The 12,722-nt window shown below is 45.7% G+C and overlaps 1 protein-coding gene across 1 annotated transcript in view; it reads right to left on the bottom strand.

Annotated features, from left to right (window-relative positions):
• Positions 1-12,722, bottom strand: part of WWC2 (WW and C2 domain containing 2) — a 354,353-nt gene that overhangs the window by 10,893 nt on the left and 330,738 nt on the right. Inside the window, exon 20 of the mRNA XM_082256568.1 lies at positions 3,702-3,794. Coding sequence (XP_082112694.1) covers positions 3,702-3,794 — 93 coding nt within the window. The remainder of the gene's footprint in view (positions 1-3,701; positions 3,795-12,722) is intronic.

The raw sequence follows: 12,722 nt of genomic DNA, 5'->3' as shown, positions 1-12,722 counted from the left end.
CTTAAGGGGACTGAGATACGTATGCAGTACATGCCCCAAGCTGGGGGTAAGATAAACATTACAAAGCAAACTGTATCATATTTAGGCTACAGTGGGCATTGTAAAGCTAAGTTTACACTTATGCAGGTGCAGGAATGCATATACAGTTGTGCTTATAAGTTTACATACCCTGGCAGAATTTATGACTTCTTGGCCATTTTTCAGAGAATATGAATGATAATATGAAAACTTTTCTTTCACTCATGGTTAGTGTTTAGCTGAAGCCATTTATTATCAATCAACTGTGTCTACTCTTAAAATCATAATGACAACAGAAACTACCCAAATTACCCTGATCAAAAGTTTACATACTCTGGTGATTTTGGCTTGATAACATGCATACAAGTTGACACAAAGGCCTTTGAATGGCTATTAAAAGGTAACCATCCTCACCTGTGATCTGTTTGCTTGTAATTAGTTTGTGTGTAAAAAAGGTCAGTGAGTTTCTGGACTCCTGACAGACCCTTGCATCTTTCATCCAGTGCTGCACTGATGTTTCTGGATTCTGAGTCATGGGGAAAGCAAAAGAATTGTCAAAGGATCTGCGGGAAAAGGTAGTTGAACTGTATTAAACAGGAAAGGGATATAAAAAGATATCCAAGGAATTGAGAATGCCAATCAGCAGTGTTCAAACTCTAATCAAGAAGTGGAAAATGAGGGGTTCTGTTGAAACCAAACCACGGTCAGGTAGACCAACTTAACTTTAAGCCACAACTGCCAGGGAAATTGTTCGGGATGCATAGAAAAACCCGCAAATAACTTCAGGTGAAATCCAGGACATGTGGTGTGGCTGTTTCAAGATGCACAATAAGGAGGCACTTAAAGAAAGATGTGCTGCATGGTCGAGTCACCCGAAGAAAGCCATTACTAAGCAAATGCCACAAAGTATCCCGCTTACAATACGCCAAACAGCACAGAGACAAGCCTCAAACCTTCTGGCACAAAGTCATTCGAGTGATGAGACCAAAATTTAGCTTTTTGGCCACAACCACAAACGCTACATTTGGAGAGGAGTCAACAAGGCCTATGATGAAAGGTACACCATTGCTACTTTGAAACACGGATGTGGATCGCAGGTGTTTTGGGGATGTGTGAGTTACAAAGGCACAGGAAATTTGGTCAGAATTGATGGCAAGATGAATGCAGTATGTTATCAAAAGATACTGGAGGAAAATTTGCATTCATCAGCCCAGAAGCTGCGCATGGGATGTACTTGGACATTCCAACATGACAATGATTCTAAACACAAGGCCAAGTCGACCTGCAGGAACTGGAGGCTTTTTGTCAGGAAGAATGGACAGTTTTACCATCTGAAAAGATAAAGCGCCTCATCCACGAATACCACAAAAGACTCCAAGCTGTCATTGATATTAAAGGGGGCAATACACGGTATTAAGAACTGGGGTATGTAAACTTTTGATCAAGGTCATTTGGGTCGTTTCTGTTGTCATTAGGATTTAAAAAGAGTAAACACAATTGATTGATAATAAATGGCTTCAGCCAAACACTAACCATGAGTGAAAGAAACATTTTTGTGTTATCATTCAAATTCTCTGAAAAATGGCCAAGAAATCACAAATTCTACCAGGGTATGTAAACGTATGAGCACAACTGTAAATTTCTCACATTCCTGCACCCACATGCAAAACACAGTTTTCCTCATCAGACATGCAGGGGTGCGATTAATTCTTAATGACACCCCCAGGCATCTGAAAAAGCACTGCGTTTTCGGGGTCAGGAAACTACGGTGCCAAAAAGCACTATGCAGTTTCCGTGCAGCTGCGGTTTTGAAAAGGTGGTGGAACATTTTTCCAATGAATGGGCTGCTGTGCCCACCCAAACGCAGAATGCAGGGAATGCTTAAAAATAAACATAGCCTCAAACAGGCTTTTGTTTACTGTGTAGGTCTATTTTAAAGTGTATTCCTACTTTTGCAGTCAAATTTGAGAAAACCCTGATTTATGTTTATTTGTTCCTGTTCACACAGCATACCTAAGAAAACATATTTCCTTATGTATAGATGTTTCTAAGGGGAAGGTGTCATGGCTAACTGCAAGCATTTCTCAGCAAGTTCACTTGATCGGTCTTGATAGAAAAGATTAGGAACAGGGATAGCTCAGTAACATACAATGAAGATGCCCAGCTTGTAAATATTTAACCCTTTGTTAGGAGAAACAGTACTAAAATTTAGTTTACAACTGATGAGATGAGATCTGCTAGCACAGCACAGACAGTGTTATCTATAGAAAATGCAGCTCCCCAGTCCCCTCATAAACAAAGAGAACTACAGTAAAGCCTCGTACACATGGGCTGAATGCTGGCTGACAACAACCGGTTCAATAAAGACGGTCTGACATTCGAGCTGGAAAACCGGCAGCCATCTGGCTCCCGATCAGCGCTCTCAGCCACTGATCGGAGTGTTCTGGTGGGGGGTGTCCCCCTGTCAGAACACAACAGCTCAGCAGGGGAGATCACTGTACTAACATATCGTTAGTACAGCAGCTCTGAAAGGAACTGACAGTTTCTTGTTTTTTATTTTTAAAAAAAAAAACACAAATATAGGGTGTATCAGGCTTACGGCAGGACATATACAGAGCAAATTTCTTTCCTGTAACCATGGGTTGCAGGAAAGAAATTCACTTGCTTCCCCCATCAACACAGACAGTGTTGACAGGAGAATCCTTCTTGCGGAGCCCTTGTATTACCCCAGTGGGGGAAACCAGTGATTATTGCAAGGGAAGCGACTATACCAACTGTTAGCGATAATCTCAAGTACAATCCGATTGATCGATGGAACAACTTTCATTTAGCCTGTCCATACATAGTTCGAAACTCGGCCGATTCCTGCTAAACCGGCCAAGATTCGAACCATCTATGGCTGAATCTAGGGCTGCAGTTTCCAATAAAGAGCATCTAAACTAGGCAAATATTTTCATTTAACGTTATGCCTTGTGAATGGGAACACGCAAGTAAAAATATCTTCACTCTTCCAAGTAACCTAAACAGAGTACAATACAAAGCTTTCATTTCTCTTTGTTGTGACAATCTTAAACTGCCTTTTACAAATTCTGTGTAGGTTTTGAAGATTGTTGGTTAAAATGAATTGCAATAAAACCAACAAAATTATAGTATTCTACAACAGTTGTCAACTACATTGGTCATCTTATCTGTTTGTCCTGCAGGCCAGTGTTTTAGAACTTATTCTGCTTAAGTCCATAAGACCAGAATTCAGCACAAAGTTCTGTCTGCCCAAGAACTGGAAGCAGCCAGAGGAAATTGGCAAAGGATCTTTGAAATTTAAAGGTAAAAAAAAGCATTATGGACATATTGCCTACCTATTAAGGGATTCTTTTTTGGTGGAGCTTTCATTAACAAAAAGCTAAAATAAGGGAGGGTATGCTGAAAAGGGCGCAACGCCTTTACATAAGTGCACTTTACATTCATTTTATGCACTCTTACAAATGATACACACTGGCTTAAAATAAGCCTTGGGCGGTCATTACACTGTCAAATTGTATTTAGGTTACATTTATTATGTTTGCAATCTACAACTAATCATGAAAGATGATGAGTTTACATCAGCAGATATTGTAGGCACAATTATTTTCATACTGCCACGTACTTGTATAGGTTTGCTGCCTATAAAATACCTTGATACATACCCTCTTTACTCGCAGACTGCGTCGTTCTGTTGCATTCCTTACAAAAGGGGACTTCTTCGCAAGAGTTGAGCTGTCACTGTCACTTCGATTCAACTGTAAAAAATATGTAAAAAGAAGATGATAAAAAGGGTACATTTAAGGACCATTTAAATAGCATCTAGATTCTACTCTGTGAAAGAAACATTTTTAGTGCAAGTTAGCATATTAAAGCATATAAAAACAGAAAAATATAAATGTATTATATTGCACTCCTAAGATGTGGTGGCTGCATTCGTTTTCTACTTTTTTTTGCTTTATGGTTTCCTGGTAACCCTACAAATTACACACCTTCTGTCTCTGAGTGGCTACCCTTACTCCTCCACTGTATCTATAGAGGGAACCATGGGTGACATCCAGGATGGAATTTAAACAGGTCATTCAGTTCAGGTCATAGGAAATGCTTTGTACGCTGCATTTCTGACCAGATCAACAAGTATTTTTTGTACTTGCTAAATATGATATTGGCTTAAAAAATATAAAAAGTAATGCAGCCACCTAATGCAAGAACTGGAAAGATGTAATCTATTTACAGTGGAGAAAATAATCATTTGATCCCCTGCAGATTTTGTAAGTTTGCCCACTTACAAAGAAATGAAAGGTTTATCATTTTTATCATAGGTGTATTTTAAATAATAGAGACAGAATATCAACCAAAAATCCAGAAAAATACACGATACAAATTTTATAAATTGAGTTGCAGTTCAGTGAGCAAAATAAATATTTGATCCCCTACTAACCAATAATAATTCTGGCTCCCACAGACTGGCTACAATATGTGCTCATGTGGTACACAGATCATTCCTGTCAATTTAAGAAGGTGCTTCTAACGACAACTTGTTATGTGTATAATTAAAGACACCTGTCCACAGAATCTCTTTCTTTCATTCAAACCTCACCATCAGGGCAAGACCAAAGAGCTGCCAAAGGATGTCGGGGACAAGATTGTAGACCTGCACAAGGCTGGAATGGGCTACAAAACTATCAGCATAAGCTGAGTGAGAAGGAGACAACTGTTGGAGAGATTATTTGCAAATGGAAGAAATACAAAATAACCATCAATTGCCCTCAGTCTGGAGCTTTCGCCTCATGGGGTGTGTATGATCATGAGAAAAGTGAGGGATAGGCCCAGAACTAGATGGAAGGAGCTTGTGAATGATCTTAAGGCAGTTGGAACCACAGTCACCAAACAAACCACTGGTAACACAACACACCCCCATGGATTGAAATCATCAATGGGGGACTTTTTGCCCCCTATGTGATGAAAAAAAAAAGTTAAGTAAAAAATAAATAAATAAATAAAAATTGTAAACAATTAAAGTTTCATCCAAGCACCTAAAATCCCCCCTCCCCCACGCACGTATCAATCTAAATGCACAACAGGGGTCATCGATGCACAAAAACGTCAATTGTGCACAGTCTATCTCCCCAGGCTTCCCCTCTCCTGCACCTGACCCCATTGCTGCTTTCCCTACAGGGGGACAGCCAGTGTCAGATACAGTACTGAAAGAAATGCTACCATCTCTGAGACTGCATGAGTCAATTTAAACATGAAATACACTCCATGGGTAACAGGATAGATGCTGTACTCCATTGGTAACAGGATAGATGCTGTTGAAACCTCTCTGGACAAACAAACCACTTCCTTTAATTCCATGGTGGATGCCCACAATGCACACACTGAGGATATAGCATGGCTTAAGGTGAAAGTGACCGACTTGGAAGATAGATTCAGGAGGAACAATATAAAAATCAGGGGGATACCAGAATCTGTACCTCCTTCCCAGCTACTTCAATACGCCAATTCTCTCTTTTCTTCCCTTGTGCCTTCTCTACCTGTAGCAGATTTGTCCATTGTAATATAAATAGAAGATCCATTGACAGAATCCACAGGCTACCCAAGCCCTCCTTTGTTGCCCAAGACCTACACAGGGATGTATTGCTCAGGGTACACTTTTACCAGTCAAAGGAAAACATTATTTTGGCTTCAGACAACCCAACAATGCCCCAGAGGAATACTCGCGCCTTCGGCTGCTACCAGATCTGTCTCGGCATACTCTCCAAAGCAGGAGGAACTTGGCCACAGTCACCAAGGCACTGCGGCATCACAATATCGCCCACAAGTGGAAATATCCTGCTAGTCTTTCTAACACACACAATTGCTCCACAGTGTCGGTCAAGACCCTGGATGAAGGACTGCAGGTACTCCAAAGATGGGGTATACTCCCCCCTTCACAGAGCCCTGCTGCACCGCCGCCAATCCCAGCTCACCTAGACACTGAACGGCAGGTGGTTTCCCGCAAGAAATCTGCGAAAAGATCTGCTAACTTGGATAGTGGTACCGGATAAGTATAACTATTAGCAGCATTTTACAAGTCCCTGGTCTGAGGATGACGATACATCCCGACAGCCCACAACACAACCTTAACCTCTTCTGGACCGCCCGCCGCTTTTTTACTGCAGCAGTGCGGCCCTCCTGCGCAAACCGACATAGACCTACTCGGCAGTGGGGAAGCTAATGCAAGGGGCAGACGGCTCCAATTGCCGCCTGACACCCACGAACGTTCCCTGCTGAGAGAGAAGAACGGTCAGCTGTTGTAAACACAGCTGACCATTCTTCTCCCTGGAATGATAACAGAGCCCCTGTGATCCTTCTATATAGGATTACAGCTTTCTATGATCATTTCACAAGGCACACCCCCCCACAGTTAGAATCACTCCCCTAGACTCACATTTAACCCATTGATCACCCACAATGTTAACCCCTCCCCTGCCAGTCATTATTACAGTAACAGTGCATATTTTTTAGCACTGATTACTGTAGTAATGTCACTTTTCCCTCCAAAAGTGTCAAAAATGTCAGTTAGGGGTCCGATCTGTCCGCCGCAATGTCGCAGCCCCCCTAAAAATCACAGATCGCCGCCATTACTAGTAAAAAAATAAAAAAATAAAATTGACATAAATCTTTCCCGTAGTTAGTAGAAGCCATAACTTTTGCACAAACTAATCAAAATACGCTTATTGCGATTTTTTTTACCAAAAATATGTAGCAGAAAACAAACTTTTTTTGAGCAGAAAGTGAAAAATATTGTTTGTTTTTTTTTTTTTTCAGAATTGGCGATATTTTTTTGTTTAACGCGCAAAAAACAAAAATCGCACAGGTGATCAAATACCACCAAAAGAAAGCTCTATTTGTGGGGAAAAAAATGGATTTTTGTAAAATCTTACCGTAAAATCCTTTTCTCTTAAGCTCATTGACAGACGCAGCCCTCTTGATTAATATCAACTTGGGTTATACTGCCCTCTACAGGAGTAGGACACTAGGCAGAAGGAAAACGTTCTGGCCACACCTAAGGGGAAGTCCCAGAGGGTATATCCTCTCTCTCTCTCTGCTACAGGAAGTCAGTTATGTCACAAAGCAGTGTTAGAGAATTTAACTCAACCCAACTGAAAAGTAGAGGGGCGGGTACTGCGTCTGTCAATGAGATTAAGAGAAAAGGATTTTACCGTAAGATTTTACAAAAATACATTTTTCTCTGTCGCTCATTGACAGACGCAGTCCTCTTGATTAATATCAACTTGGGACGTCCCAAAGCAGTGCCACAAATGAGGGGTGGGATAACAGAAATCAAAATCCAATCTAGAAGGCCCAACTGGTGCCGACTAGAAGTCTTAAAGGCTCATCAGTCATAAGGATGAGACTCCCAACAGGAAAACCCTCGAGGTAGACCAACGGTCTCCTCAAATTGCGGCCTGCAGAACCTTGCGGCCAAAAGAGGCATCCGCCGATGCCATCACATCAACTTTATAAAATTTTGTAAAGGTATGCACCGACGACCAGGTAGCCGCCTTGCAAACCTGGACCACTGACGCCTGATGGCGGAAGGCCCAGGAAGCACTAAGCGCCCGAGTGGAGTGCGCCTTAACAGGGAACGGAGGATTCCGACCCTTAATAGAATAAGCCTGTACCACCGTCTGTCTGATCCATTTGGAGATATTCGCGGCAGATGCAGGCAACCCCTTTTTGGGGCCATCCGTGATCACAAAAAGTGAATCCGTTTTACGAAACGAGTCCGTAGTTTTCAGGTATACCCTGATTGCCCGAACCACATCCAAGGAATGTAACGCAAACTCCCAAGGATGACTGGGCTTAGGACACAGGGAAGGTAATACAATATCTTCATTCAGATGAAACTCTGAAACCACTTTAGGAAGGAAGGATGGATTCGGACGAGGAACCACCTTATCCCTATGAACCACCAGATATGGGGAAAGACAAGATAATGCGGCCAGTTCTGACACCCTGCGTGCAGAAGTGATAGCCACCAAGAAGGCCACCTTCTGGGATAACGTAAGCAAGAGAATCTCCCTACTATCTTCAAAGGGAGGTTTCTGAAGAACCGACAACACTAAATTAAGATCCCAGGGTGGTAAGGGTGCGCGCACTGGCGGAGCCAGGTGTCGCACCCCCTGGATGAAATTCCACACCAAGGAATAAGTAGCCAAAAGTTTCTGAAAGAAGATTGCTAACGCTGAAACCTGACCCTTGATAGAGCTCAAGGACAGTTTCTGCTCAACCCCCTGTTGCAGAAAGGCCAAGATTTGGGTCACCGAATAAGAACGTGGAGGAAATCCAAGGGATTCACACCACGCAACATAAGCCTTCCATGTGCGATGATAGACCTTTCTGGAAGTCGCTTTCCTTGCTTTAGAGTAGGAATACCTGAAGTTGACAATCCCGTTTCCTTCAGCACCTGGGTCTCAATAGCCAGGCCGTAAAAGCCAGCGATTGTAAAGCAAGATGGAAGATCGGTCCCTGAGACAGCAGATCCTCCCCGAGATGAAGTCTCCAAGGAGCATCTGCGACCAGCCTCACCAAGTCGGCGTACCAGGCTTGACGAGGTCAGTCCGGAGTTACCAGGATAACTGGAATTCCCTCCACCTCTATCCTGCAAAGAAGTTTCGGCAGTAACTTGAGAGGATGGAAGGCATACAGTAGCTGATACTGCCCCCCGGGGCGATCAGCGCATCTGCTGCGTCCGCTAGAGGATCGCGGGCGCGAGCTACAAACCTCCGCACCTTCCTGTTGAGCCGAGATGCCAACAGATCCACATCCGGGGTGCCCCAATGAAGGCACAGCTGGTGAAATACCTCTGGATGAAGAGACTATTCCTCTTGATCCAGAATCTGACGGCTGAGATAATCTGCCTGCTAATTTTCCACCCCCGGAATGAATACCGCGGAGAGAGCTGGAACAAACTGTTCTGCCCAATGAAGAATGCTGGCCACTTCTATGGCCGCCAGGGCACTCTTGGTGCCCCTTGGTGATTGACATAAGCCACGACCGTGGCATTGTCCGATTGGATCCGAACCGGGCTGCCCTGGAGCTGCTCGGTCCAGTAAATCAGACAAAGTCTGATCGCTCTCAGTTCCAACACATTTATCGGTAACCTGGAGTTTATCAGAAGAAATTACTTCCCCTGGCTGAGCATCGGAGACCGAAGCCACCAGACCAGAGACTCCCTGGTCCACTCGCTTAACCGGATCCGATTGTCCAGGGAATCGGGATTCCGATTCTATTTGAGAAGAAACTCCTCTTAGAGAATTCGGGTATGAGACTGGGCGAACGGTACTGCCTCTAAGGAGGCCACCATCAGTCCCAGCCAGTTGACGGACAGCAACATCCAAATCGTTCACTGAATCTTCTGGAGTTTCTCCGCAAGGAGAAACACTCTTGTCAAGGATGTATCCAAAATTAGGCCCAGATAGTTCAGTCTCCTGGTGGGAACCAGGGATGATCTTTGGGAAAAGCGAAGAAAACGCTGATGTCCTGCGAAGATGGGGATATGAAGATAGGCATCCTAAATGTCTATGGACGCCAGGAAATCCCCCTGATGCAGGGAGGCCACCACTGTTCGGATGGACTCCATCTCTCCCAAGTCCAGAATTGGACGCACCTTGCCCTCTTTCCTGGGCATTGTGAACAGGTTCGAATAGAACCCCTGAAAATGTCCAAGGAACGGGAACTACCACTCCTTGTTGCATCAAGTCCATTACTGCCCCCCGCAAAGCTTTTAAGCGATCCGGGGATAATCGAATATTGGAAGGGAAGAATCGCACCGGTGGAAGTGATCGAAACTCTATCTTGTATCCCGACCGTGTGACCTCGCGAACCCCTTTGTCCGGGATTCTGGAAAGCCATGGATCCGGAAACCGGTGAAGACGTCCCCCCACCCCAGAGATGGGTGGGGGCGCACCTTCAGGCTGTATTGGACTTATCTTCAGGCTTGGCTGAGCCGGACTTTTGTTTACTCGACCAGCGCCCTTTGAAACCCCCTGAAGGGGCTTTGGAGGGCTTCGCCTTATCGCCCGCCCATGAGGAACGAAAACTTTTTATGAGCAGAAAAGGAAGGTCCTCGTCTGTTACGAGGTCCTTTACCCTTAGCAGTCTGTGGCAAGAAAGTGCTCTTGCCCCCAGTGAGATCCTTTATAATCTCACCCAAACAGGCGATCCCCTTGAAACGGGAGATTCCCATTCTGTCAATGTTTGTGAAACTAAACCAATGGCAACCACTGGCCTAAAGGTTGACCCTATCAGGGAAAAAAATGGAGCGGGATTCCGCTTCCACTTTTCGATCCACCGGATCCCTAAAGGACGGAGCGTCCTCCAACGGGATAACAGTGGCTTTATTTAGTCTGGAAATCGGTGAGTCCACCACTGGTGGTACCGTCCATTTTTTAAGGAGGGATTCCTCAAACGGATAGCGCCTAGCAATGCGTTTGGAAATAGCAGGGGTTCGTTTCGGACGACCCCATTTGGGCAAGGGAAAAACCTTCGCCATTTTGGTAGGCTTGCTAGTACCAAAAGGAATTTCAGTCTCAGCTACCTCTGCCGGTGTAACCTCAAGACTTAAGGTTTCCCGGACAGACCCAACTAGTGCATCCACCAACGCTTCTTCTTGTGCTATGGCGGAGGCAGAAACGTCCCCCTCACTGTCTGAGGAGACCGTACCTGAGACAGCAGCCCCGGAAGAGGGACCTGCAGCTGCAGTGACCAGCTCAGAATCCGTATCTGAAGTATCAGATGAAATAGGGGTAGGCGGGGGTCGCTTTCTTGACCCCCGTCCCTGACAGGCCACCTCCACCCGGGATACCAAAGACTCCAAAACTGCTGATAATGCATCAATCATAAGTGGGGCACTGGAGGGTCCTGCGGCCACCTCGAGGGGATCAGGTGGGGATACATGTGTGGCAGGGTTCATGATTATTCAAGACACTTGCCCGCAAACAAAAAATAATTTCAAAGAAAAAAACTTTTTTTTTTTTTGCAGTCCCCCAGCGCAATAGCGCCCCTCAGTGTTCCCTTCTTGGACCCCACAGAGAGAGAGAGAGACCCCAAGGCTCACCACCTGATGCACCGAAGTTTCAATCAACCTGCTCTCAGCACTGTCTCTTACAGACAGGAAGTCTTTTGGATCGTTTCCCGGGGAAAGGAGGCGGCTCCGCCCCGTTACACGCCTTCCGGCGCCTCCCATGCTACTTCTCGAGGTAGCTGGTCATCTCCAAAATGGCCGGCCCCATGCTGGAGACACGAGGCTACGCCAAGATGGCGGCCCCACGCGACCTGTGGGGGCATCGGCGGCCTGTGGAAAGATGGCAGCGGTCTGCTGCGGCCTGCGGAAGGTAGTCATCGGCCTGTGGGAGGATGGCGGCCTGCGGGAGGACGGTGGCCTGCGGATGGTGGTAGTCCAGGCACAGGCATCGGCCCGCATTGCAACCTTATGTATCAGGTAGGATGCCATCACCCTCATACATGGCCATCATAACAGTAATGGCAGCCACTGACTTCAGTCATAGTCCCTTCACAGTGCCCCTCAAACAGTGACTCCAATAGTCAGCTCCCAAACCAAGCCTTATTCACTAAATCACCCTCAAGAGGGGGATCTGTGACACCTGTTAAAGGATAGAGGGGAGACCCAGGATCATGAGCGTCCGACCATCCCAGGGAGGGGCCCACGTCCACCAACAAACCCGTCAGGGGGAGAGGGGGAACATCTTACTCACCATACCGGAACCGGCGGGCGCCACTCCTGACAGAACCCCTCTCCACCGAGGTGGGGGGGCTGTCGACCAATACGGACGCCGTGACTCAGTTTCCAACTGGTCGTCGGCGTCCAGGCGAGACTTTTAACTCGCAGGGTCAGTCCCCGTCCAGTGGGACTATGTCGCGGCCGACCCAGCGCGGAGCTAGGGCCTGCACGCGCTCGTAGGCTGACTGGGGTGACCACTGGATCTCAACATCCAGCCCGTCGCCCAGTTTCAGCGTACTTGCTTGAAGATCTCACAGGAACAACTGGAGAAAAAAAGCTGCCTAAAAAAAGTTTTTGTAAAAAATCTTGCCAGGACCAAAGATCCCAGCAAGGAACTTAGGTCCTTACTCCTAACTAGACAGAAAAAACTGACTTCCTGTAGCAGAGAGAGAGAGGATATACCCTCTGGGACTGCCCCTAAGGTGTGGCCAGAACGTGTTCCTTCTGTCTAGTGTCCTACTCCTGTAGAGGGCAGTATAACCCAAGTTGATATTAATCAAGAGGACTGCGTCTGTCAATGAGCGACAGAGAAAAGGACATCAATTTTATTTGGGTACAGCATCGCACGGCCGCGCAATTGTCTGATAAAGTAACGCAGTGCCGAATCGCAAAATATGGCCTGATCATTAAGGGGGAAAATCTTCCGGTACAGAAGTGGCTAACAGATGCATCTGTTTCCAGACTTCCCGGGCGGTCCTCTTTTTATGTTCGACAAGTTAGACCCTGGTTTGTCTGTTTTTTCCTACACCCTATCTTTCTACAGCAATGGAAGAAGAGCATTTGAGACTGGTAGATTCAACCCTCTTTACCCTCACTACCTTATGCACCACCGTGCCTGACCATGTGCTAAGGAGCATTCAAAGTAACACAACAATGACATCACTCACCTCCAACC

The sequence above is a fragment of the Pelophylax lessonae genome (genome assembly GCF_965119305.1).
Source record: "Pelophylax lessonae genome assembly, chromosome: 1".
In the NCBI taxonomy this organism is placed as follows: Eukaryota; Metazoa; Chordata; class Amphibia; order Anura; family Ranidae; genus Pelophylax; species Pelophylax lessonae.
The sequence above is the reverse complement of the archived record's forward strand: the minus strand, read 5'-3'. Positions and strand labels throughout refer to the sequence as shown.